The sequence below is a fragment of the Rhinopithecus bieti genome, unplaced genomic scaffold (genome assembly GCF_001698545.2).
Source record: "Rhinopithecus bieti isolate Rb0 unplaced genomic scaffold, ASM169854v2 scaffold_56806, whole genome shotgun sequence".
NCBI lineage: Eukaryota > Metazoa > Chordata > Mammalia > Primates > Cercopithecidae > Rhinopithecus > Rhinopithecus bieti.
This window is the reverse complement of record NW_016823424.1, coordinates 2387742-2415101: the sequence shown is the minus strand read 5'-3', so window position 1 is coordinate 2415101 and position 27360 is coordinate 2387742. Positions and strand designations below refer to the sequence as shown.

At 45.5% G+C, this 27360-nt stretch overlaps 2 protein-coding genes across 8 annotated transcripts in view; both read right to left on the bottom strand.

Annotated features, from left to right (window-relative positions):
- CSRNP2 (cysteine and serine rich nuclear protein 2) overlaps positions 1–13589 on the bottom strand; it is a 24573-nt gene extending 10984 nt beyond the window's left edge. Inside the window, exons 1-4 of one of the 6 annotated variants that reach the window (XM_017861487.1) lie at positions 13256–13330; positions 7103–7274; positions 5910–6146; positions 2989–3248 (exon numbers count right to left, since the gene is read on the bottom strand). In XM_017861487.1, the coding sequence (XP_017716976.1) occupies positions 2989–3248; positions 5910–6060 (411 nt within the window). In that variant the 5' untranslated portion in view covers positions 6061–6146; positions 7103–7274; positions 13256–13330. The other 5 variants (XM_017861485.1, XM_017861484.1, XM_017861483.1 and 2 more) reach the window with 5 other exon arrangements.
- Positions 13590–24049: 10460 nt separating this feature from the next.
- Positions 24050–27360, bottom strand: part of TFCP2 (transcription factor CP2) — an 83956-nt gene continuing 80645 nt past the window's right edge. The window contains exons 14-15 of one of the 2 annotated variants that reach the window (XM_017861479.1): positions 26361–26412; positions 24050–25565 (exon numbers count right to left, since the gene is read on the bottom strand). In XM_017861479.1, coding sequence (XP_017716968.1) covers positions 25528–25565; positions 26361–26412 — 90 coding nt within the window. In that variant the 3' untranslated portion in view covers positions 24050–25527. The remainder of the gene's footprint in view (positions 25566–26360; positions 26413–27360) is intronic. The other variant, XM_017861480.1, reaches the window with a different exon arrangement.

Below are 27360 nucleotides of genomic sequence, written 5' to 3'. Positions count from 1 at the left end.
CCCAGGCTGGAGTGCAGTGGCCGGATATCAGCTCACTGCAAGCTCCGCCTCCCGGGTTCCCGCCATTCTCCAGTGCAGTGGCCGGATATCAGCTCACTGCAAGCTCCGCCTCCCGGGTTCCCGCCATTCTCCAGTGCAGTGGCCGGATATCAGCTCACTGCAAGCTCCGCCTCCCGGGTTCCCGCCATTCTCCAGTGCAGTGGCCGGATATCAGCTCACTGCAAGCTCCGCCTCCCGGGTTCCCGCCATTCTCCAGTGCAGTGGCCGGATATCAGCTCACTGCAAGCTCCGCCTCCCGGGTTCCCGCCATTCTCCTGTCTCAGCCTCCCGAGTAGCTGGGACTACAGGCGCCCACCACCTCGCCCGGCTAGTTTTTTGTATTTTTTATTAGAGACGGGGTTTCACCATGTTAGCCAGGATGGTCTCGATCTCCTGACCTCGTGATCCGCCCGTCTCGGCCTCCCAAAGTGCTGGGATTACAGGCTTGAGCCACCACGCCCGGCGAGACCCCATCTTTAAAAAAACAAAGTGCTGTATTAGATGTCATCACTGCTGGTGCTCACTAAACATCCTGCTAACAAGTAGAGCCTCTGTATCTCTCTTGGGTTTGCCTGGCTTTGTCCCTAGAATTCCTGTAAGTGGAGAACACAGAACAGGATGGTATACTGTTTTGACAGATCATTCCTCTGCCAGATTTAGGAGAAAGGAGTTTTCTTCTAGGGAAAGGAAGGAATGCCTTCAGTGCAACTGATGAGAACAGTGTTTATTTGCCCAGCTGTTGCTACAGCAGCTGGAAGGTGATAGGGTCAGTGATGGAATTCCTAAGACAGAGGAAAGGGAAGCCTGAATGTCATTCTAGAGTGAGAAAAACAGGTGTAGGGCTTTAGGAATAGTCTGAGGGAAGTAGACATAGAGCTCTCAGAGAAAGAAAGGAATGAGATGCTCTGGTTAGCCTACATCCTCTACCACCAGTTCTCCAACCACATTCTAATGTGTCTCTCTCATGACTCTGGAAATAATGGAGCTACCTGTTTTAATATGGGTCAGCATGCTTTGGGCTCCAAAGAAACCTGGCCAGGCTTAAACTGGTGTTCTTCAAATTTGGAATCAGGATCTCTAGGGGAAATTGTTGAGAATTAGTAGAAACTATAGCTATGGAATACCAAACAGTGCCAAGATAAAAAATGGGTGGCTATGGGCCGAGCGCAGTGGCTCATGCCTGTAATCCCAGCACTTTGGGAGGCCGAGGCGGGCGGATCACGAGGTCAGGAGATCGAGACCATCCTGGCTAACACGGTGAAACCCCGTCTCTACTAAAAAATACAAAAAAAAAAAAAAAAAAAACTAGCCGGGCGAGGTGGCGGGTGCCTGTAGTCCCAGCTACTCGGGAGGCTGAGGCAGGAGAATGGCCTAAACCTGGGAGGCGGAGCTTGCAGTGAGCTGAGATCCGGCCACTGCACTCCAGCCTGGGTGACAGAGCAAGACTCCGTCTCAAAACAAAACAAAACAAAAAAAAATTAGCCGGGCGTGGTATTGGGCACCTATAGTCCCAGCTACTCAGGAGGCTGAGGCAGCAAAATGGCGTGAACCCAAGAGGCGGAGCTTGTAGTGAGCCGAGATGGCACCACTGCACTCCAGCCTGGGCAACAGAGTGAGACTCCGTGCCGAGATGGCACCACTGCACTCCAGCCTGGGCAACAGAGTGAGACTCCGTCTCAAAAAAAAAAAAAAAATGGGTGGCTATGAAGAGCCATCTAAGGTGGGTCTTTTCCCAGCCTCTCTCTCATTCAAAGAGCTGGTGCTGTATCAGGTGGCAGGCATAGTATTATACAAGTCTAAATAACTATTTGATAATGCTGTTTGTATCTACAAGATTATCACGTAAGGGTGATGGGGGTTATAGAAACAGCAGGATCCTTTCAGAGAATGTGAAATATCCAAAACCTGTTCTGTGCATCCAGCCAAGGGACAATCATTTGACCAGAAATTGAAAACTGTGCTTCCTTGGGTTCCAGGGTGACAGACCTAAATGCCTGGACGTATTCACATTTTAAACCTAAAAAAAGAAAAAATTGGGGGAGGTTGGGCATGGTGGCTCATGCCTGTAATCCCAGCACTTTGGGAGGTTGAGAGGGGAGGACCACTTGAGCCCAGGAATTGAGATCTCATTACTATCAAAAAAAATACTAGCCAGGCATGGTGACATGAGCCTGTGGTTCCCAGCTACTTGGGAGGCTGAGATGGGCAGATGGCTTCAGGCCAGGAGTTTAAAGCTGCAATGAGCTGTGATTGAGTCACTGCACTCTAGCCTGGGTGACAGAGACCCTGTCTCAAAATAAAACATACACACACACATACATACATACATACATACATACATACATACATACATACATAAAACTGAGGGAGGCAGTGGGGGTTTGGGAGGAGGAAATTTTAGGGAAGCCATTTTGCTATATCTGGTAGACTCCCCTGCCAGATAAAAAGAAGGGAGTCTTGGACTGAGATTTGATTTCATATCTGCGATTTTTCATTAGAAAGAGTTGAAATCTCTATACCCCAAGGACAACAGTCAAATTAAAAGAAAAAAAAAATCGGTTGGGTGCAGTGGCTCACACCTGTAGTCTCAGCACTTTGGGAGACCAAGGCAGGTAGATCACTTGAGACCAGGAGTTCGAGACTAGTCTGGGCAATATGGCAAAACCCCGTCTCTACTAAAAATACAAAAACTAGACGGATGCACACTTGTAATCCCAGCTACTCATGAGGCTGAGGCACAAGAAATCGCTTGAACCCGGGGAGGCTGAGGTTGCAGTGAGCTGAGATCACACCAGTGCACTCCAGCCCTCTGGGCGACAGAGCAAGACTCTGTCCCGGAAAAAAAAAAAAAAAAAAAATCAACCAACCAACCAACCAACCAACCAACCAACCAATGAACCTAAATGGTTTCCTACATGGACAGCAGCAGACCCCAGACCCCTTAGGCACCTTCATTTTTTTGGCGTGGAGTTTCTCTTCCTTCAGGTGCTCACGCAGAATCTCTCGATGGTTCACCTCCTGTTCTTGGGCAAACTCACAGAGTGTGTAGCTCCGTACAGAGTTATGGCGCTGGGCCATGCCCAGTGAGCTACCACCCTGGCTGGGCACACTGGTAAAACCCTGGCGCCGGGCAAAATAGTATACAGTCACCTGGTCAAAGCGTACATTCTTCCTCCGCAGCTGCTTCTGCCGCTTCAGGATGGATGTGGCTGAGAAGGGAGCACAGAGGGATGTTTTATTTATTTTTCTATTTACTTATTTATTTATTTATTTATTTTTGGCATCTCACTCTGTCACCCATGCTGGAGTGCAGTGGTGTGATCTCGGCTCACTGCAAGCTCCACCTCTTGGGTTCACACCATTCACCTGCCTCAGCCTCCCGAGTAGCTGGGACTACAGGGACCCACCACCACGCCCGGCTAATTTTTTGTATTTTTAGTAGAGACGGAGTTTCACCGTGTTAGCCAGGATGGTCTCGATCTCCTGACCTCGTGATCTGCCCGCCTCAGCCTCCCACAGTGCTGGGATTATAGGCGTGAGCCACCGCGCCCGGCCATATTTGTCTATTTATTTATTTAGACACGGAGTATCGCTCTGTTGCCCAGGCTGGAGTGCTGTGGCGCTGTCTTGGCTCACTGCAGCCTCCACCCCCGGGGTTCAAGCAATTCTCCGGCCTCAGCCTCCTGAGAATCTGGGATTACAGGCATGCGCCACCACACCCAGCTAATTTTTGTCTTTTAGTAGAGACGAGGTTTCACCATGTTGACCAGGCTGGTCTTGAACTCCTGACCTCAGGTGATCCGCCCACCTCGGCCTCCCAAAGTGCTGGGATTACAGGTGTGAGCCACCGCGCCCAGCCAAGAGATGCTTTATTAACTCAGGGATGACCTGTTTGGGGAGCTTGCTCTTTCTCATCCATCTAGGCTCTCAACTCTTCTTCTCTAAACGTGCTCTCTATACCTAGAGAACTGTCTAATATCTGCAAATCCTAAATGCTCTGTCAGAAGGGACCTTGAACCTCAGCTGGTTCATACCACTGCCTCCAGACTGACTATACCTAAACAGATGACCACAAAATCCATTTTTAGACATCAGCTGGGAAGAGGATCTCTAGGTAATCTTTTCTGGATATAACAATCTATAGCTTTACTGCCCAATACAGCAGCTACTAGCCACATGTGGCAATTTCAGCTAATTAAAATTAAATAAAATTTAAAATTCAGCTCAGGCCGGACATGGTGGCTCACGCCTGTAATCCCAGCACTTTGGGAGGCTGAGGCGGGCGGATCACGAGGTCAAGAGATCAAGACCATCCTGGCCAACATGATGAAACCCCGTCTCTATTAAAATACAAAATTAGCTGCGTGTGGTGTGGCGTCCCTGTAGTCCCAGCTCCTCGGGAGGCTGAGGCAGGAGAATCACTTGAACCTGGGAGAAGGAGGTTGCAGTGAGCCGAGATTGTGCCACTGCACTCCAACCTGGGTGACAGGGCAAGACTCCATCTCAAAAAAAAAAAAAAATTTCAGCTCAATTATACTAACCATATTTGTTTATTTTCTTTTTTCCTTTGAGACAGGGTCTTGCTGTGTCACCCAGGCTAGAGTACAGTGGCACAATCACTGCTCACTGCAGCCTCAACCTCCCAGGCCCAAGTGATCCTCCTACCTTAGCCTCCAGAGTAGCTGGGACTAGAGGTGCACACCACCACACCCAGCTAATTTTTGTATTTTTTGTAGAGACGGGGTTTCGCCATGTTGCCCAAACTGGTCTCAAACCCCTGAGTTCAAGCGATCCACCCACCTCAGCTTCCCAAAGTGCTGAGATTACAGGCGTGAGCCACTGCACCCGGCCACTAACCACATTTCAAGTGCTCAATAGTCACATATGGCAACTGGCTACTGTTGGACGATGCAGATACAGAACATTTCTATCCTAACAGAAAATTCCATTTGATAGCACTGATCTGTAGCAGGGGACAGCAAACTGTCAAGGGCCAGACAGTAACTATTCTAGGCTCTACAGGCCATGAGGTCTCTGTTGCAATAATTCAACTCTGCTACTGTAGCGTGAAAGCAATCATAGACAATGGGTATGACTGTGTTCCAACAAAACTTTATTTTCAAAACAGGCATTGGGCCAGATTTGGCCCATGGGCAACCCCTCATATACAGTATCAGAAGTTCTTTCCCAGAACTAATAGACCCATAAGAATTAAGAAATCTCGGCCAGCCATGGTGACTTACGCCTGTAATCCCTGCACTTTGGGAGGCTGAGGCGGGTGGATCACCTGAGCCTAGGAGTTCGAGACCAACCTGGCCAATATGATGAAACCTTGTCTCTACTAAAAACACAAAAAATTATCTGGGCGTGGTGGCGGGCGCCTGTAATCCCAGCTACTCGGGAGGCCTGAAGCAGGAGAATCACTTGAACCCAGGAAGCAGAGGTTGCAGTGAGCTGAGACGGCGCCTGCACTCCAGCCTGGGCAACAAGAGCGGACTCCGTCTGGAGAAAAAAAAGAATTAAGAAATCTGGATTTGCCCCAGTTCTCCAAGCAGCAAGCATTTATATCCTGCTAGAGCTCAATTTCCTGGAACTCTCTGGGACTCTGGTGGGGGCAGGGTAGAGTCCTGGACTCCTTCTTCAATCTAATTTAACCCATTCTGGGAACCACCAACCCACAACACAAGTAAAATCAGCTAGAATAAATCAGACTTCAGTCTACAGTATTAGAGAAATGAGGTCCTCCAAAGAGCAAGGAAAGATGATGATTAAGGGCAAATCCCCAAGCCACACGGAAGCTGCTTCAAGCTGCCATGGGTTCTACTGCTTGGGGAATGTGGGTATAGGCAGGGAGGGAGCAGCTTACTCACGTGTGAAGCTGGCAGTGGTAGGAGGATTGAGGCTGTCGCAGCTGTCAGCACTATCGCTGCTGGAGATCTCATCATCCGAGTTGGAAACTGATGAGCCCACATCCACATCATCAAACTTCCTCTTGAGACCCGAGCCCGTGAATGCATCCATTGGTTTCAAAGGGGTTTCCTTGGGGAGCCCAACAAGTTGGCCCCAAAGCCCCTGCTCACCACCAGCTAGCCAGGTACATTAGGATTCTGCCCAGGGAAAAAAAGGAATCAGCATTCCTGTCCCAAGACAGACCCCTCCCCAGTCTAGACACACAGTTCTCTAAAGAAAGCACCTCACCTAGCACTGATGTCTGCTTTCTCAATATTATGTTCTTTCTCTACTAGCTCTGGCCAACATTCTCCTACTTTCATTTCCCAACAGCCCCTCCATTCTCAGTCACTCTTAGAATCATGAGATGGGTAGCAGCGGCACCTTTCCCAGTGGAGGGAAGGTCTTTGCTTCCAATCCAGCTGGGGTCTAGGCTTCATTAGCCCAGGAATCACAGTAGCTGCTCTTCTGATCACATAGGAAAGCTCTCCAAGGGACCAGTGAGAAGAACTTGAGATCAAAAACACAATTATCACTGCTGCTTGTTTGGTTGGCAAAAAAAAAAAAAAAGGAAAAAAAAAAGCAGAATTAGGCTTTGCCTAAACCAAGACTAGACCCAACTGTTTATCTATTTTAGAGACAGTGTCTCACTGTGTTGCCCAGGCTGGTCTTGAACACCTAGGCTCGAGCAATCCTCCTGCCTCAGCCTCCAGAGTAGCTGGGACTACGGGGCATGTGCCACCGAGCCCGGCTAGACCCACTTATTTTTCCTAGTGATAATAGAGCCCGGCATTTCCCAAAGTGCCTATCTTATGGTATTAATAGCTTTTACATAGAAATAGGACTGCTGTGTCAAAAGGGTTTTAAAAATTGCCTATAGTGGAACTTCTTAGAGGCTTTTAATATACTAATAAGGATGGTGACGGCTGAGAGAACACAGAATGCAGTGTTTCTACAAACCTGATTATGGAACCTACTGTTTCCAAGATATTTTGGAGTGCAAATAATGCTTGGATACACTTTGGGCAATACTGTTCCAGGCACTCAATTCTGAAGGACATTAGCAGTCAGGAAAGCCCTTTACCCAGATCTTCACAAGCGTCAAGTGTCTCACCAGGCTTCTATAAAGGCCAAATTTGGTACCAAAGAATGGACCCAAGATTAGAATCTGCATGGCTTCAAAACCCAGAATCTTTCCCAATCTCATACTGCTCCATAAAATAGGGCTCATCTGGTCTGTCACCATCCTCTGTGCAAGGACATCGTAGCTTTACAATCTTTGCCCTCTATAAAGAAATCAGCAAGGGGAAAACAAATAGCAAGAGAAGTAACAATTTATTCTGGTTATATCAACATGGCAAGCAGTGTTGTTTTCAATATGCTTTAATACAACCAAGGAGTCTGAGACAGTCCATTTCCTAGGTACAAATCTTTTTCCTCCATCTTTGGATTTAAGTTCCAGAAGGACACGAATCTGCTCAGCAGAAATGCTGTCAGAGCGGGAGCCATGTGTGATGAGACACGAACCCTCCCTTGCCTCAGTAACGCCAGAATCTCCCCAGACTATGATCTCACTAGTTGCTAATTATGCAGCAGGAATAACAACACTGCCCAGAACAACAGGGCTGCATTACTGCAGAGCAGCTACCCAGAATATACTGTGGTGTTAAGAGATGCCTGCTACAGAGCTGTTTTTCTGGACTGTGTCTGTTGGAAGCAATTTGCCTGCTCTTGGATCAGCTCTACAAAGTCAACCAGACCTAATAAGTACCTTAGAGAAGGTATTTCCTAATCTATCCAGATTGCATCCAATTCTGCATTAAAGTCACGAGATGTACCTAAGAAACCTCAGCCATCAGAAGTCTCAGACAAGCACATTCCTGAAATAAATTTGGCCAGGGAGGAAAAAAAAGAATCAAATATTTGATAAAAATTGTAATTAAATTAAAAAACATGCCCAAAGTATCGGTTCAGTTCTTCAGGTTACTGATCTTACCATCAGAGGTCACATTCTTAGGGCATGGTAAGAAAGGAGCAAGCCAAGGGCTTTTTATGGGTTAAGATTTTAGCTGGGTTTAAAGATACCCGTCAACAAGAAGACATTTATGCAGCCCACAGACACATGAAAAAATGCTCGTCATCACTGGCCATCAGAGAAATGCAAATCAAAACCACAGTGAGATACCATCTCACGCCAGTTACAATGGCAATCATTAAAAGTCAGGAAACAACAGGTGCTGGAGAGGATGTGGCGAAATAGGAACACTTTTACACTGTTGGTGGGACTGTAAACTAGTTCAACCATTGTGGAAGAGAGTGTGGCGATTCCTCAAGGATCTAGAACTAGAAATACCATTTGACCCAGGCATCCCATGACTGGGTATACACCCAAAGGATTATAAATCATGCTAAGAACACATGCACACGTATGTTTACTGCGCAACTATTCACAATAGCAAAGACCTCGGAACCAACCCAAATGGTCCATCAATGATAGACTAGATTAAGAACATGTGGCACATATACCGATAGGAATACTATGAAAGCCATAAAAAAGGATGAGTCATGTCTTTATAGGGACATGGATGAAGCTGAACCATAATTCTCAGCAAACTATCACAAGGACCAGAAAACTAAACACCACATGTTCTGACTCATAGGTGGGAACTGAACAATGAAAACACCTGGACACAGAGTGGGAACCATCACATACCGGGGCCTGTTATAGGGTGGGGAAGTGGGGAGGGATAGCAATTAGGAATATACCTGATGTAAATGATGAGTTTTGATGGGTGCAGCACCACAAACAATGGAACGTGTATACGTATGTAACAAACCTGCATTTGTGCACATTACCTAGAACATAAAGTAAAAAAAAAAGATACCTATCACAAACCTTCTCATTCCATTCTATTGTAGCAGGGAGGGAGAACCACTTGTGCTTGAATACCTTCATGTTGTGGGGGATTTTTTAAGAGATAGAATTTACGGTGGTCCGTCCTGTAATCCCCAGCAACTTTGGGAGGCCGAGGTGGGCGGATTCACCTGAGGGTTGGGAGTTTCAAGACCAGCCTGAACAACATAGAGAAAACCCCTATCTCCACTAAAAAAAAAAAAAAAAAAAAAAAAAAAAAAAATTATCCAGGCGTGGTGGCCCAAGCCCTGTAATCCCAGCTACTTGGGAGGCTGGAGGCAAAGAGAATCGCTTGGAACCTGGGAGGCAGAGGTTGTGGTGGAGCCAAGTCACGCCATTGCACTCCAAGCCTCTGCAGACAAGAAGTGAAACTGTCTCAAAAAAAAAAAAAGATATATAAATAATGCTGCCCACTGAATTTAATTTTGCCTCCCCACTTATCAGCCATATGATAAATCTGACTGAGCTAAAAATCTGCTTTCTCAGAAAGGGTTTTAGGCCCACCTGACTTGTAACTGAGCTCCAGTTAGTGCTGCTACTAGGAAAGTGGCTTTTGGCCAGGCACAGTGGCTCACACCTGTAATCCCAGCACTTTGAGAGGCTGAGGGAGGCAGATCACTTGAGTCCAGGAGCTCGAGACCAGCCTGGGCAACATGGCAAAACCCCGTCTCTACAAAAAATACAAAAATCAGCTGCGTATGGTGGTGTGCGCCTTTAGTCCCTGCTACTTGGGAGGCTGTGAGAGGATCACTTGAGCCCAAGAGGTCCAGGCTTGCAGTGAGCTGTGATTGCGCCACTGCACTCCAGCCTGGGCGACATGTCAAGCGACACCTTGTCAAAAAAAAAAAAGGAGGGAGGGAGGGAAGAGATGAAAGAAGGCAGGCAGGCAGGCAGGCTTTTTCCTTAGCCTGGAAACACTCAAGGATTTATGACTGTAAGTAAATGTCCACTCCTGTTCTTTCTTCAGGTGTCCCCAGGCTTCTGGTAGTATCTCCTTTGAATATTTATCTCTAAGCCCCATATGAACCTGGGTCTGCTCCAAAATCATCTTTATTACTAGAATTCTCCACGGTCTTAACCCGGTTGCCCTCAGGAGTATCAGTTCTCTCTAGGTTACTTTTTGTGAGCCTGGATGCAGCAAGGATTGCTGGCTGCTTGTTCTATTCTCCTCCTCCTCCTACTTCTGGAATAGTGGTTTCTCGGCAATGATAGGAGATAGGTAAGAAAGAAGAAAAAAGATGTGACACCTAGGAGAAAAGTATTTTCCTTAAGCTGTCTGAGAATAAGTAGAACCTGTGGCTATGTGTGTAAATAACATGTATACTGACTTATGGTCAAACTCTTCCATTCACGTGGATGGCACTCAGGGAAATCCTCAAGGAGACTCCATTGTGCTCTTCACCCTACCCAGGCTGTTAGCAGCATTTTCTCTGACATTAGCTCCGTTGTTTTTTTAAAAAGAAAAAAGATCTATTATGTCCCAACAACCAATGTAAGATTACATTTCAACCCAGCTCCCCTTGTCCAACTCTCTGATATGAAGTTGACTTTTAGATAAAGATGTTCACTGGGCACCAAGAACAAACCTCCTGTTCACTTCCATAGTGCCCTGAAGAAATTCTTCTTTGGGAGGCTGAGGCAGGAGGATTGCTTAAGGCCAGGAGTGCAAAACCAGCTTGGCCAACACAGCGAGACCCTGTCTCTGTATTTTTGAAAAATTGGCCTGGCATGGTGGCACATGCCTGTAATCCCAGCACTTCGGGAGGCCAAGGTGGGCAGATCACTTGAAGCCAGGAGTTCAAGACCAGCCTGGCCAACATGGCAAAACCCCGCCTCTATTAAAAATACAAAAACTAGTTGGGCATGGTGGTACGTGCCTGTCGTCCCAGCTACTTGGGAGGCTAAGGCAGGAAGATTGCTTGAACCCAGGAGGCAGAGGTTGCAGTGAGCTGAGATTGTGCCACTGCACCCCAGCCTGGGTGACAGAGCCAGACCCTGTCTCAAAAAAATAAATAAATAAAATAAAAATATTTTTTTGAAAAAAGAAATCTTTCTTTGCAATAGTAACAGAATAGTTTCCATACTTTCCAATTCATCAAATTAATCTTTCAAGCTACAACTAGAAAAATCAGTCATTCCTACCTCTCTCAATTATTCATTGGTAGAGGACCAATGCCCGTGTTCAAGAGATACATTTGTTAAATTTTAGCACTTGGGAATGCAGGTAAAAACTGACAGTTAACTGTCAAAATGACCAACTCAACAAATGCTTTTGGAGAAAATAACGCAACCCTCTTTAAAGCTTTTAAATGCCAGTGAAACGAAAGGTCAGTTGACACTTTCTGGCTACATGTCTAATGGTCTTTTCTCAAGGGTTTCTAGCTGAAGATTTCCCAATGGTATATGAAATAGTTAAGATCCAGAGCATAGGCCGGGCGCGGTGGCTCAAGCCTGTAATCCCAGCACTTTGGGAGGCCGAGACGGGCGGATCACGAGGTCAGGAGATCGAGACCATCCTGGCTAACACGGTGAAACCCCGTCTCTACTAAAAAAATACAAAAAATTAGCCGGGCGAGATGGCGGGCGCCTGTAGTCCCAGCTACTCGGGAGGCTGAGGCGAGAGAATGGCGTAAACCCGGGAGGCGGAGCTTGCAGTGAGCTGAGATCCGGCCACTGCACTCCAGCCTGGGCGACAGAGCGAGACTCCGTCTCAAAAAAAAAAAAAAAAAAAAGATCCAGAGCATAGAAGACATCAAGCTAGCACCTAATAAAGAGGTCTACCAGCATATGTGTATTTTAGTACTAGATCTAAGTTTTTTTCAGGACTATAAGGATTCCTATAACCACCAAAACAAACAAATAAAATTTAAAAAACAAAAACAAAAACAGCATATGTGAGACCAGCAAGAGGGACTGCCCAGGCAAAATTTTCTGGAAGAATCTATTTGCAAAGTTTAGGTAATATGTCCCTTCTTAAATGAGTCCAAAGTAATAAGCTGCATCTCACAGGAGAAAGTGTCTTCACTTGACTGGAACCCAACCTTCTGCGAAAGGTCAAGCCATCAAAATCTGCAGTAAGATGGTCAGGGCTACCATCTGTAGCTGGCTTGGAAGAAGGCAGGCTTGCTGCTGTGTTATGATAAATCTGAATAAAATGACCTGCCCTGTTTCTCCTTTTACAAGATACTGTAGTTTCTCAAATACTATGAATTTCATGGATCCATGTGTCTTTCTGATCACCAGGATCACGAACTTATAAAGCGCTCAAATGAAAACCCCCCACTTAAGCCAGGTGTTTAAAGAAAGCCGTGCACTCACCACCCCCACTCCCCAATTTTTACCCATTCACTAACACAAGGTTAGAATTTTCCATGCCTAAACTACCATCGTGTGGAAGACAGATCTTTGTGGGAATTGGAACATGATGCTGCATTAACTCTCAAGGATATCCAGTCATTTATAACACCGGCACAACCAACATCCTGGCTTTGCGGATTTGCAAGACAGAAAGCCAGTGAAGAAAAAATCTGAACTAAGGATTTACCTTGAACTGAAAACTGCAGGACAAGGGGACAGTGTTGTCTTGTGGGGATAACTTCTAGCATTTCATTTTGAAGAACAGTTTGTGTGTCACACTGCCACTCTCAACCCCTTTAAAAGGATGAATCAAGACCACAGCACTAAAAGGGAAGGGTGGCAGTTGGCTGCGTGTTTGGGCCTATGAAAAAGGATCAAGCTAGCAACCAGGGCAACTGATGCTTTCATTTTCCCACACGACGCCAAAAACATGGGAGACATCAGGAACAGGAGCGAAGGGACATGTCAAGTCACCAGTTCCCTTTCATGAACACTCCTTCCGAACCCTTCAGCCCTCGGTCGATTTCCCTCTGATTCCTGCTAACCTTCCCGCTCATTCCAATCCTCTGCAGCCCCTACCCAGCCTTCCTCATCCCTTCCTGCCTGCTACTCACAAATTCCCAACCACTCCTCCCACATTTTCCTCTGTTCCCCCTCCCCTTCCTTCCATCCTACATCATTCTCCACTCCATTCCGAACTCAATCCTCATCCGCAATCCTGCAGGCTTCCAAGCCGCCCATCGGTCTCCCGCGAGCTGCCCCCGCAGTCCGGGCCCGCGTCCTCCGTGCCCCTCGCTCCCACGCCTCTTCCCGACTCGGTTCCTTCCCAACGGCACCCGACCTCCCCGCCCCCCGACCGCTCCCGTCCGAGCCTCTCGTTTCTGACCCCTCCATCCGCACGGCTCTGGGCTTGACCACTCCTCCACGGCCGCCCGAGGGCCGATCCCGAGAAAGGACGAGGCGGCACCCTCCGCCCCGCACCCCTAGGCCCATTACCGGCCCCGCTGCAGCTGCCTCCTCCCGTGATGGTCTCTGCCGCCCCCGCTGCCGCCGCCGCCCTAGCCCGGGTGGGAAGGAGGGAGGAGCGAGCGAGTCCCGGGCCCCGCGGCGACGGCCGGGGAGCTCCCAGGGCGGCAGGGCGGGGAGGGAGGGCGGTGGGCAGCCCAGCCGGCAGGCAGAGAGGGCCGGGCGGCTCCGGCAACTCGGGCGCCCCCGGCAGCAGACACCCAGAAACGCCCCGACTGCGGCTAACAATAGGCTCCGGCCGCAGCGCACTGGCTCTTATAGGCGCCGGCACGTCCTGACCGAGACCCGGGGCTGGCTGGGAAATGGAGTCTACGTGCCGGCTCCACACCCAGCAGCATGCCGGGAGTTGTAGGCGGTGACTGCTGCAAAGCCGAAGCCGGCTGGCAAACCGGCTCCGGAGGCGGCAGCTCTGCTGCAACCTTTTAGTCGGGAAAGAGAGGAGACGCTCAGTTACAGATCTTAAAAAAACGAATTCTCCTCCAAAGCTCCCTTTTCCTTTCGCCAGTACCACACGCCATTAGGAACATGATCCCACCTTCTCCTCGCTCATGGGGTGTTAGTCTTCAGCAATATGACTTATTGCAGCCTGCCCAAGTTATAAAGAATCAAGCAATATCTTGAGTTATCTACTTATATGAGGAACTGCTTTGAGTGTTTTCTTCAAAAACGAAACAAAACAAAATTGCTGCAGGGCGCGGTGGCTCACGCCTGTAATCCCAGCACTTTGGGAGGCAGAGGCGGGCGGATCACGAGGTCAGGAGATCAAAACCATCCTGGCTAACACGGTGAAACCCCGTCTCTACTAAAAAATACAATTAGCCGGACGTGGTGGCCGGCGCCTGTAGTCCCAGCTACTCGGGAGGCTGAGGCAGGAGAATGGCGTGAATCCGACATCGCGCCACTGCACTCGAAACTGGGCCAAAGAGCAAAGACTCCCTCTCAAAAACAAACAAAAAATTGCCATGATCTCAAGTTTGCAAACTGATTTATTTATTTAAATAGAAAAGGGGTTTTCGCCATGTTGCCCAGGTTGGTCTTGCACTCCTGGGCCCAAGCGATCTGCCCGCCTCGGCTTCCCAAAGTGCTGGGATGATACGCATGAGCCACCCTGCCCTTCCGCAACCTATTTTTAAGAAAGGGCACCGGTCGCGGTGGCCTATGCCTGTAATCCCAGCACTTTGGGAGGCCGAGGCAGGCGGGTCATGAGGTCAGGAGTTCGAGACCAGCCTGACCAACATGGTGAAACCCCGTCTCTACTAAAAATACAAAAATTAGTCGAGGGTGGTGGCAAGTGCCTTTAATCCCAGCTACTCGAGAGGCCGAGCCAGGAGAATGGCTTGAACCCGGGAGGCGGAGGTTGCAGTGAGCTGAGACTGCGCCATTGTCCTCCAGCCTGGGCAACAAGAGCGAAACTCCGTCTCAAAAAAAAAAAAAAAGAAAAGAAAAGAAAAAAAAGAAAAGGGAAAACCAAGATTAAAAAGTCAAAAGTTGTATGTGATTTGCCAAAGACACATTGTCTTGGTTTCTTCTCTGTTGTCTTTCCCTTGAACTATAAGGCTGGGCAAGCTCTAGCTGCATTCTCTTGTCCCCCGCCCCCCACCCGGCCCCCTCATTTTGTTCTGTCATCTTGTTTGCTTCTACTTTCCCCCTTCCATACTCTGCTTGAATACACTGGCCTCATTGCAGTTCCTTCAACAGGGCAATCATTCTCTTACCTCAGGGCCTTTTGTCTGGCTTCCACCAGCTAGCCACATACTTACTCCCTCACGTAATAACTGCTCAAATGTTCCCATATCTGAGATTTTCCCTAACTATATTTCTTTCTCCCTGCATTAAGAGACAGGATCCCATTCTGTCACCCAGGCTGGAGTGCAGTGGCGCGATCATGGCTCACAGCAGCCTCAAACTCCCGGGCACAAATGCCTAACCATATTTCTAAAATGGTGCTTCTCCTTAGTTTCTATCCCTGTGCCTTATATTTCTTGTTAGCATCCACCTGATGTATTTGTTTTTGTCTTGTCTCACTTGACTAAATTTGGTGAGAGCAAGGAATTGTTTTTGTTTACTGTATCCTCAGCACACAGTACAAAGCCTATAGTTGACATTTAAGAGCATGATAGATATTTATTGGATAGATTGATGGACGGCAAGATTTAAACTCAGGTTAGGCTGATTCCAAAACCTGGTGCATTTTTCACTGCAACCAAGAAACTATGAAGCCAGATCCACTAGCTACCAAGCCATCTCAGCTTTAGAATTGAGAGGTTGGATGGCTTGCGAAAAAATGCTAAGAATTTCGGTTCTCTCCCCTAGGTGACATCAGAGACTCCAAGAAGCTAGGACACTACACTGCAAAATAAAAAAGCAGCAGATCAGAAAAAAGCAATTTTTTGGTAACATGCACTTATCATCTCCCTCTCTGCTGAAATTTAGATGCAATATAACGAGTGATCAAGACCATGGATCCTGGAGCCAGACTGCCTGAATATAAACCCCACTTCCTCTACTTACTAGTGGCATGACCCCGGGCAAGGGACATAAGTTTTCTGCCTTAGCTTCCTCATTTGCAAGACGGGGATGATGATGTCTATCTCATTGGGTTTTGTGAAGATTAACGGCTGATACATTGGAAAATGTGTTTACAACAGTCAGTGCTGTGTAAATGTTAGCTATTTTTAATCATAAGCTTTCTATTCAGTTGTGTAGAAGGTTTGGTTCATGATCCCATTCTTCCTGTACATACAGAAGACAAAAGGGAAGAGAAAACTATTCTAGACCACTCTATAAAATCAGTAGGCTAACAAAAAACCAGCCTAATGCCCATGTTGAGGATGCTAAAAAAAAGTGTTCTAGCAGTCATGGAAATTCATCAGGGCACCATCAGCCCCAGTGACCAATGCATTAACCTCAATTGGTTAATGCCACCAAACTAAAAGATAGCCAAACCAAGGCTAGCACATCCTTTGAGAAGACAGCAGAATTCAATTTGGGAATAAGCTCTTGATCAGTTAAAAGATCATCTGGACCAGGCATGGTGGCTCACACCAGTAATCCCAGCATTTTAGGAGGCTGAGGAGGGAAGATTGCTCGAGCCCAGGAGTTTGAGACCAGCCTGGACAACATGGAGGGAGACTCTGTCTCAAGAAATTTTTAAAAATTAGCCAGGTGCAGTGGCATGCACCTGTGATCCCATTTACTTGGGAGACTGAGGTGGGAGAATCACTTGAGAACAGGAGGTCAAGACTGCAGTGACAGCTGTGTTCATGCCACTGCACTCCAGCCTGAGTGACAGAACAAGACCCTCCCCCCTCTCTTTTTTAATTAAAAAAATGTAATAAAATAGAGACTGGGGTTCTCCCTGTGTTGCCCAGGCTGGTCTCGAACTCCTGTGCTCAAGCAATCCGCCAGCCTCAGCCTCCCCAAGTGCTGGGATTATAGGCCTGAGCCACCACACCTGGCAGAGACTCTGTCACTAAAAATAAAAATAACGGGCTGGGTGTGCTGGCTCAGGCCTGTAATCCCAGCACTTGGGGAAGCCAAGGCGGGTAGATCACTTGACACCAGTTCAAGACCAGCCTGGCCAACATGGCGAAACCCCGTCTCTACTGAAAATAGCTGGGCATGGTGGCACATGCCTGTAATCCCAGCTACTTGGAAGGTTGAGGCATGAGAATCACTTGAACCCAGGAAGAAAGAGGTTGCAGTGAGCCGAGATCGCGCCACTGAACTTCAGCCTGGACAACGGAACGAGACTCTATCTTAAAAAAAAAAAAAAAAATCATGTCCTGAGCAGTGTTTTCTTTTCTTTCTTTCTTTTTTTTTTTCCTAGTAGAGACAAGGGTCTCACGTTGCCCAGGCTGGTCTTGGACTCCTGGGTTCAAACAATCCTCCTGCCTTGGCCTCCCAAAGTGCTAGGATTACAGGCATGAGCCACCACACCTGACCCTGGGAAGTGTTTTATACTTTGGTCTTTCAGCTATGTCTGTGTGTGAAGGTGATCTTATAGTCAGTAGTATCCTCAGATTATTGAGCTAATAAACAGGTGTATAGTATTCAGTATAAACTGTTTCACACTCATAATCCCTTTAAAACTCTCAAATAACCCTATGAATTATGTATTACCTCCTTTTTAATACTTAATTCATAGGGTTAAGATGATAAAATTGAGGCTTGAAAGATTACTCTGTCCAAAGTCATATCCAGGAAGAGAAGGATCTGGGATTTGAATGCAGGTCTATCTGACACCAAAGTATATACTGTATCAACTACCTCTTACCACCAAAAGATAAACAAGAACACACTCCCCAGAGAGGTGACGATAAATAGGACAGAGTATATAATATGTCGACATTCTTAGAGAAAAAGAGTTAAAATAAAAATCTAAGGCATTGTATTTGTTTTCTGAAAAGGAATCTGTAGACTTAGCCCTAAAGTTGTATGTTACTTCACTAATTTACATTTAATTATATTCCAGATGGAGAGAGACAGGCACTTCTGTGACTAATTCCACACTAACAAAAAGAGAACAGTATGTGTAAATCTGAGAAAAAGAGTGCCACAGCAAACTGAAAGCACAAACACCAAAGAAGTCATATGCGCCACTGCACTCCAGCCTGGACGACAAAAGTGAAACTCTGTCCTCCCCGCACACAAAAAAAGGAAAAGAAAACAAGAATCTGCATTAATTAAAATGTGCACCTCATCTTAAACAAATCTAACATATGAAAACAGAGATTCACATAATAGGTAAACCAGTTATAACTCATGTCCCAAAATAGTCTATCAGTAAAAAATAGTACAATAAGACAACACCACAATAATATTATTTATTTTTATTTTTATTTTTTTGAGATGGAGTCTCACCCTGTTGCCCAGGCTGGAGTGCAGTGGCGCAATCTCGGCTCACTGCAAGCTCCACCTCCCGGGTTCAAGCAATTCTCCTGCCTCAGCCTCCCGAGTAGCTGGGACTACAGGTGCCCACCACCACGCCCAGCTATTTTTTTTGTATTTTTATTAGAGACAGGGTATCACTGTGTTAGCCAGAATGGTATCGATCTCCTGACCTCGTGATCCGCCCGCCTCGGCCTCCCAAAGTGCTGGGATTACAGGTGTGAGCCACAGCGCTCGGCCTATAATACCATTTTAAATAGCAAGTTCCCTTATAATTGATATTAATCCAATTGAAAACTTTAATTCATATGCAACTTTTCAGTGTCTGAATTTGAAAATGCAAATGCTAAACCTACTTGAAATTTTCGGCCAGGCACGGTGGCTCACGCCTGTAATCCCAGCACTTTGGGAGGCCGAGGTGGGTGGATCACAAGGTCAGGAGTTCGAGACCAGCCTGGCCAATATGGTGAAACCCTGTCTCTACTAAAAATACAAAAATGAGCCAACCATGATGGTGGGCCCCTGTAATCTCAGCTACTTGGGAGTCTGAGGCAGGAGAATCACTTGAACCCGGGAGGCGGAGGTTGCAGTAAGCTGAGATCGTACCATTGCACTCCAGCCTGAGCGACAGAGCAAGACTCCGTCTCCAGAAAAAAAAAAAAAAGAAATTTTCAAGCAAGATAGATTTTAGCTTAGGCCTATGTTCACAAGGAACATTACAGGGGAAATGCTGTAGAGAATGTGTGAAGAAATACGTGAAAAGAAGGAAGAAGTGGAAATAGATGAAAGTTCAAGGTTGAAGATAAAATACAAGGTCACTAAAGAAGCAGGAAGGAGAAATAAAGTATGCAGAAAAAACAGTGCTGGTGGCGTTACTCCCATGTCACAAAGGGCATCTTTCCCAACTCACTCCATTTTGCAGTGGTAGGATATTCTTCCTCATCTAAGTTTTGGAGTTGGTATAATGAAACAAAAATTAATCACAAACTAAAAGTAAGCATTCTAGCAGGGAAAGCCTTAACTCACAACTAAGAAAATAGAGCATTTACAGGAGAAGCAGAATGGCGTAGGATTATTCCTAATGAAACAGTATATAGGCTGGGTGTGGTGGCTCATGCCTATAATCCCAGTACTTTGGAAGGCCAAGGTGGGAGGCTCGCTTGAAGCCAGGAGTTCAGATTAGCAAGGGCCACATGGTAAGATCCTGTTTCTACAAAAAATAAAAATTAGGGCTGGGCACAGTGGTACATTCCTGTAATCCCAGCACTTTGGATGGGCTGAGGTAGGAGAATTGCTTGAGCCCAGGAGGTCAAGGCTGCAGCGAGCTGTGATGGTGCCACTGCCTTCCAGCCTAGGCAACAAAGTGAGATCCTGCCTCAAACAAAACAAAACAAATTAGCTGGGTGTGGTGGCATGTGCCTGTAGTCCTACCTACTCCGGAGACTGAGGTGAGAGGATCACTTGAGCCCAGGAGTTCAAGGCTGCAGTATGCTATGATCACACCACAGCCTGGACAACAGAGGAGGACCCTGTCTCTTAAAAATAAAAACAAAAAAAGAAGCTAAGAAAGAAAGAAAGGCTGGGCGCAGTGGCTCATGCCTGTAATCCCAACACTTTGGGAGGTCAAGACTGGTGGATCACTTGAGGTCAGAAGTTTGAGACCAGCTTGGCCAACCTGGTGAAACCCTGTCTCTACTAAAAATATAAAAATTAGCCGGGTGTGGTGGCACATACCTGTAATCCCAGCTACTCAGGAGGCTGAGGCAGGAGGATCGCTTGAATCCAGGAGGCAGAGGTTGGAGTGAGCCGAGGTCGCGCCACTGCACTCCAGCCTGGGTGACAGAGACTCTGTCTCAAAAAAAAAAAAAAGGAAAAAAAGAAAAAAAAAGAAATATATATAAATGAGGCAGCTGGGTGGGACAATCATGCCATTCCCAGTGAGACTGGAGTTCTCATAAGACCCATGGGGGTCATAACAGATCAAATTCCTGTAGAGGAACCATCCGCGACCAAAACAGCAGACCAATGACTCAGGAAAATGATAAAATGGTTCAATTTCAGTTCTCCAGTCTCCAAAAATTTGGAATTCTTAGGTTTGGCCAGAGAAAAAAGCTACAAGAGGGAGAAGCTCAATCCTGACTTCAAACATTTGGACTCTAAATTGCTTTCAAGACTGAATGCCGAAGTTCTGTTCAGCCCTTCATGGTGATTTGCAAGACAGTTCAAATCTCTGCAGTAACCCTATATAAAACACTTTCTCAGAATATCTGGGGATACACAGGATTTTGAGAACACTCCTCCATTATGCATACATTAGAAAGGGTTGGTGCCATTATCCCACACCTTCTTTACTTGCCAAGCTTCCCGCAGAACCTCCAACTCAGAGATCATACTCTGCCCTCACAACATACCCAGTACCTGGACATCCAGGAATCAGAACTTCTGCCCCTTCATGTGGACCTTACTTTTTTGTCACGTCTTGGGTTGTCTTTTAAAAAAAATTTTTTTTAAATAGAGTTTGTTTTTCTCTCTGTTTCTCTCGTACAGGCTGGAGTGCAGTGGTGCAACCTTGGCTCACTGCAACCTCCGCCTCCTGGGTTCAAGCAATTCTTGTGATTCAGCCTCCAGAGTAGCTGGGATTACAGGCATGCGCCACCACACCTGGCTAATTATTTTTTTGTATTTTTAGCAGAGACAGGGTTTCAGCATGTTGGCCAGGTTGATCTTGAACTCCTGACTTCAGGTGATCTGCCTGCCTCAGCCTCCCAAAGCACTAGGATTACAGGCGTGAGCCACCGCGCCTGGTCCCGTTTCCTCCCTTTATATGGCTTTTTAAATAAATCACTTATGTTCTCACTGGGCCATAACACTGTACAGTCAATCTTATTACTCAACGGCCACATTTCAGGTAGTGACTACTCAATCCTTAGAGTCCTGCAATGACTCCCCTCCCCTTTTATTAATATTTCCCAATAACTCCCTTTTCATTATCAATTAGGCTGGGCGCAGTGGCTCATGCCTGTAATCCCAACACTTTGGGAGGTCAAGGCTGGTGGATCACTTGAGGTCAGAAGTTTGAGACCAGCTTGGCCAACCCAGTGAAACCCCATCTCTACTAAAAATATAAAAGTTAGCCGGGCTATACAGCAGCTTTTTCTACATGGAACCTATTATACTTCAAGGGAGTACAGGCAATGGTAAGTCAAACAGGATGCTATGCCAATTCTCTAAAGGGCCTAGGCTGGTATGGTGGGTGGCTCACACTTATAATCCCAGCATTTTGGGAGGCTGAGGCAGGAGGATGCTTGAGCCCAGGAGGTCAAGACCAGCATGGGCAATATAGGGAGACCTTGTCTCTACAAAAACATACAAAATTAGCCAAGTGTGGTGGCACACACCTGTAGCCCCAGCTACTTGGGAGGCTAAGGTGGGAGGATCGCTTGAGCCTGGGAGGCAGAGGCTGCAATGAGCTGCGATGGTGCCACTGCGCTCCAGCCTGGGTGACACGCACACACACAAAAACGATGCATGTTCAAATATATGTGACCTAAATGGCATCCATACAGAATAACTGGTTTTTAAAAAGAATGATGTAGAACTAAAAATTCTAATATAGTAAGATATTCAAGATATGCTAAACACAAAAATCAAATTGCAGGTCATTAGCATAACATGAGCCCATCTGAGTGTCTGTGTGTGTGTGTGTGTGTGTGTGTGTGTGTGTGCGCGCGCGCGCATGTGATGGGGGAAATTCTTTGCAATGATTACCTCTACAGAGTGGGACTAAGAGGTAAGGGGGTAAAGTTATATACTATTCTTTATAGTTTGAATTTAACATTTTGTGTATTACTTTCATAATGAAAAAGCTAGTATAAAATTTTCATTTAATTGAAAGCATTATTAGTGAACATATGCAATGTTTTAAAGCAAACTGAATAATTACAATGTTCTATCACTATGCCAGTTCTTACCAATTATACATCACTGGCACAATAAAACTTTTGTAGCTAAAGAAAGCCTAAGAGATTTTCTGGTAAATTTAAGGATCTATAATTACAAAGTTGTATAAGTTCATTTCCATAAATTGAAGACTACTCTAAAAAACCCTGACTTCAGGTAAAAATAGTTAAGTGCAATTTATAGTCAATATATTAATGAAGGCCAGGCATGGTGGCTCATTCCTGTAATCTCAACACTTTGGGAGGCCAAGGCAGGAGGACTGCTTGAGGCCAGGAGTTCAAGACCAGCTTGGGCAACAAGATAAGACCCTGTCTCTACAGAAAAAAAAAAAAAACATTAGCAGGGCTTCGTGGTGTGTGCCTGTAATCCTAGCTACTTGGGAGGCTGAGGCAGGAGGATCACTTGAGCCTGGGAGTTTGAGGCTGCAGTGAGCTATAACTGTGGCACTGCACTCCAGCCTGGGTGACAGAGGGAGATACAATTCTTGTTTTGTTTTCTTTGAGATGGGGGTCTCACTTCATCACTTAGGCTATAAGTGCAGTGGCATGATCACAGCTCACTGCAGCCTCCAACCCTGGGCTCAAGTAATCACTGCCATGCCTGGCTAATTTTTTTAACTTTTTGTAGAGATGGGGGGGGGTCTCACTTTGCTGCCCAGGCTGATCTTGAACTCCTGACCTGGCCCAAAGTGATCCTCCCATTTTGGCCTCCCAAAGTGCTGGGCTTACAGGCATGAACAACTGTGCCTTATCTATATATATAATTTTATGCATCATTTGCAGTAAGAGTCACAAATGCACAGATTTGGAAGAAACCTTAAAAGTCACCTAGCCTTGGGCCAGGTGCGGTGGCTCAAGTCTGTAATCCTAGCACTTTGGGAGGCCGAGGTCGGTGGATCACAAGGTTAGGAGTTCAAGACCAGCCTGGCCAACATAGTAAAACCCCATCTCTACCAAAAAGAGAAAAATTAGCCTGGCATGATGGTCTGCACCTGTAGTCCCAGCTACTTAGGAGACTGAGGCAGGAGAATCGCTTGAACCCGGGAGGCGGAGGTTGCAGTGAGCCGAGATCGGGCCATTTAACTCTAGCCTGGGCAACAGAGTGAGACTCTGTCTCAAAACAAAAAAGTCACCCAGTCTTGGCCAGGCACGGTGGCTCACACCTGTACTCCTAGCACTTTGGAAGATGAGACAGGAGGATCACTTGAGCCCAGGAGTTCAAGACCAGCCTGGCAGGCAACATAGTGAGACCTCATTTATATATTTTATTTTATTTCATTAAAAAAAAATTTTTGTTTCGAGACAGAGTCTTGCTCTATCACCCAGGCTGGAGTGCAGCAGCCTGATCTCAGCTCATTGCAATCCTACCCCCCAGGTTTAAGCAATTCTCATGTCTTAGACTCCCAAGTAGCTGGAATTACAGGTGTGTGCCACCATGCCTGGCTAATTTTGTATTTTTAGTAGAGACGGGGTTTCACCATGTTGGCCAGGCTGGTCTCGATCTTCTGGCCTCAAGTGATCTGCCTGCCTCGGCCTCCCAAAGTGTTGGGATTACAGGCATGAGCCACCGTACCCAGCTTCATTTCTATATTAAAAAAAAAAAAAAAAAAAAAAAGGCATCTAGTCCAACTTTCCTATCCAAACACCTAGACATACAATAAATAAATAAATAAATAAATAAATAAAAACCAATAGCAGCCTGCTGAGGAAAGAACTGAAGTTGAGAACCAGTACTAGGAATATATAAGACAACCAGAAATGTCTCCTCCTCAAAATGGAGACATCTGGTAATCATTCACTAAAAAGCATTTGGGCGTAATATAACAAGTTGCTCAGGTCAGTTTTAAACAAGTCATTGACTTAATTTTCTGGTTTCAAAGTTTTCAATTTGTTTCAAACCAAGAGAAATTAGACTATGATGCAGATTGAGTTTAATGAACAAAAATCTCTGTATAAAAAACATTTAAACCTTATCAAATGCTTTAAACACACACACACACACACACACACACACACACACACACAAATCCAAATCCAATACACGATCTTAGAACATTATCTTTGTTTACCTCAACATAACCTGTAAAAAGTATTTCCAGATAAAACTTTACAAGTGAAGAAAGAAAACCCATGATGTTACACTTACACACACACACACACACAATCATTCTTACGGAAGAACAAAAACGTGGTAAGAGTGTGAACAGGAAGGGAATGCATCTTTTTTTGTACAGCTTATATTAAAAACACAGCATGAGTAAAATAACTTCCTATACCAAGAGAAGATGCAGAGAGAGGAAACAGAAAGCAGGGATGAGACTAACTCATTAATAGTTTGAGAATGTCATTCAAGAACAGTAAATTTGGGGAGTGACAGATAATCCCCAGTTGTCACCACCTCAAATTCTTTGATTCCGATAACTAATGACAATTAAAAAGCATCTATGTGTTCATTTTTTGTAGGTCTTGATTTGTTCATCATTATTTAGGTGTGCTTTGTCTCTTTCAGTGGTTAATTCCTCAGTTCATACTCAGTGTTATGTCCTAGTTACCAGAAGGGCCACAGTAATAAGCGAAGTGAACACAGGTTATAAAGGGTGGCACTGGTGGTATGAGAAGGTGAATAAGGAGGGCCAGATTGCCTGGTTTGGATTTCAGCATCACTGCCTGCCAGCTCCTAGCACCTAGCAAGCTACTTAGCCACTGTGTGTCTCCATTTCCTCATCTTCGGTTGGGGGTCACTATAGCACCTACTTCAGATAGTGTGATTAGGGGGTTAAACAAGATGGTCATTCAAAAAATTTATCACACTGCCTGGTCAATAGATGTTAGCTGAAAATATTAGTTGTGGTATTACAGGGGAACCAAAAGGAAAATTCTGTCTCTGTATTTCTCCGCACTGATAAAGTTTTCAGGGACAAACTATGGCAAAAAGCAGAGATACTAGTACATTTGAGACCAGTACAAAGAGATTGAAGACCTAGTCTTATGAATATAGATACCCATTTTTATATAAGAAAAAAATTACATGGCTCCATATCACAAAATTTAAGATCTTCCTGTTAAACATCACACAATTCCCATCATCATTATGCTCTACATACACTCTAAATTATGTAGAGTTTCTACTGATATTCCACAACAACAAGGTCCAGAAATTTTAACTAAGAAACAGCTGCAGAACTGCATGTTGGACAGTAATCTGTGTGTGCCACAGAGCTTGGGCCAACACAAAGGGCCAGGATTCTGCCTCCATGGCCTGGACTCCTCCACACATAGTCAGATGAGTCAGGTTCTTGCAGACCTTCAAATCTCCATTCATATCCCCCTTTGAGAGAGCCATTTTCAGAGGTGAAGGAAGCAGCAGCCACTGGGCATGAAAACACCGCACTCCTACTTCAGTATAATATGATAGCTATCATTGGTTTCTGCTGTTAAAAAGAGAGAGAGAGAGAGAGAGAATCATCTTTAGTCACCTCCAAAACATGGCAGGAGAAACAAAGTATGGTAAGATTCTTGTGAGAAGGGGAAAAAAGGGAGGTGGAGGTTGCAGTGAGCGCAGATCACGCCATTGCACTCTAGCTTGGGCAACAAGAGTGAAATGCCGTCTTAAAAAAAAAAAAAAAAAAGAGAGAAAGGGGAAAAAAAAGAGCAGGACAAACAGCAGCATACTTACTCATTAGCACAGATTCCTTATAATAAATATGCATTACAAAAACAACATGCCTCAATTTCCTCCTCTGCAATGGCAGATGAAAGAGAATGGCAAAAAGCCGGGCCAGGCACGGTGGCTCATGCCTGTAATCCCAGCACTGTGGGAGGCCGAGGTGGGTGGATTGCTTGAGGTCAGGAGTTCGAGACCAGCCTGGCCAACATGGTGAAACCCCGTCTCTACTAAAAATACAAAAATTAGCCAGACAAGGTGGCATGTGCCTGTAATCCCAGTTGCTTGGGAGGCTGAGGGAGGAGAATCACTTGAACTCGGGAGGTGAAGGTTGCAGTGAGCCGAGATCGTGCCACTGCACTCCAGCCTGGGTAACAGATCAAAACTCTGTCTCAAAAGAAAAAAAAAAGCCGACTTACAAAAAGGAACAATCTCTAATACTGTCACTTTCTTTACCCAAATATGGTTACTCTCCCTATCTCTCCTCAAAGAAGTATGTACTTTGCCTAGTAGTAGTAAAGCTGTTAATCTACTTAGAGAAAGACGTTTGTCTTACTGTTACCTTTCATTGTGTCCAGAATAAAACATGCTTCTTCCTGAAAGTTCTGTATCATCTGAAAAAAGCAAGAAAATGTGTGACTATTTAAATGAAAAATAACCCCTGTATATTCCTGTGTCCCTAAGGACTACATCCAGCGGGGTTTAGATGGGAGGCTTTACAGGTCACAAATAATGTATTTCTTGAATATCTAGGATCGTAAAAGTTTTTTCCTCCCCTCCCCTGTTTGGTTTTTAAATATTAAAAAACTAAGCAGATTAGAACAGTTGTCTTAAAGCCTGGTATGCATTTCCCTGGGTTAACCCCAACACTCGCCAAGGAGCACACAGACACTAATATATGCATACAGGAGAACTGACTTCCATGTCTTCAACTCCCATATGTGCTCCTTCCTAAAACCTCTTTAATTTTCCTTCCTCACTTTCCCTTCTCAAACTCCCTTCTCCCATTTTACAAGATAAAGGCATGAGTTTCACCCTCCCAGGATCCTAATAAGGTGCTCTGGCCCATGATGTGAAAGCTTCAGGTGGCAACGTGGAATAGCAAAGGTGAACTCTAATATTAAACTGGGCAACAGACCCTTTTATGAGCCACATGGTTTCTAACTCTTTCCTTTCACCAGAATTAAAGAGTAACCTAATCACAAAATTGTCATGTGATAAAGGATTCAAAATGATTTTTTGATAATATCACTATGTAATTGCTGGTATATAATTCTGAAGTATAATCTAATGACATCATTACAAAATTCCATCCATTCCTATCTATCAATTTATGTGACTCAAGTCCCTCAGCATTTATATCTAGAGGTAAAAAACAGAATGGAATTGATGCTGAAATCCTATGTCATTCTAGCAATCAATAGGCAGTATTCACCTACAAAGGAAATAATTAGGTGCAAAGGTACGACTAGGGATTGAAACAATTTCATCCAACTCATTCATAGATATACCTGTAATAATATTTTCTTTAATTTTCTTTTTTGGCCGGGCACGGTGGCTCA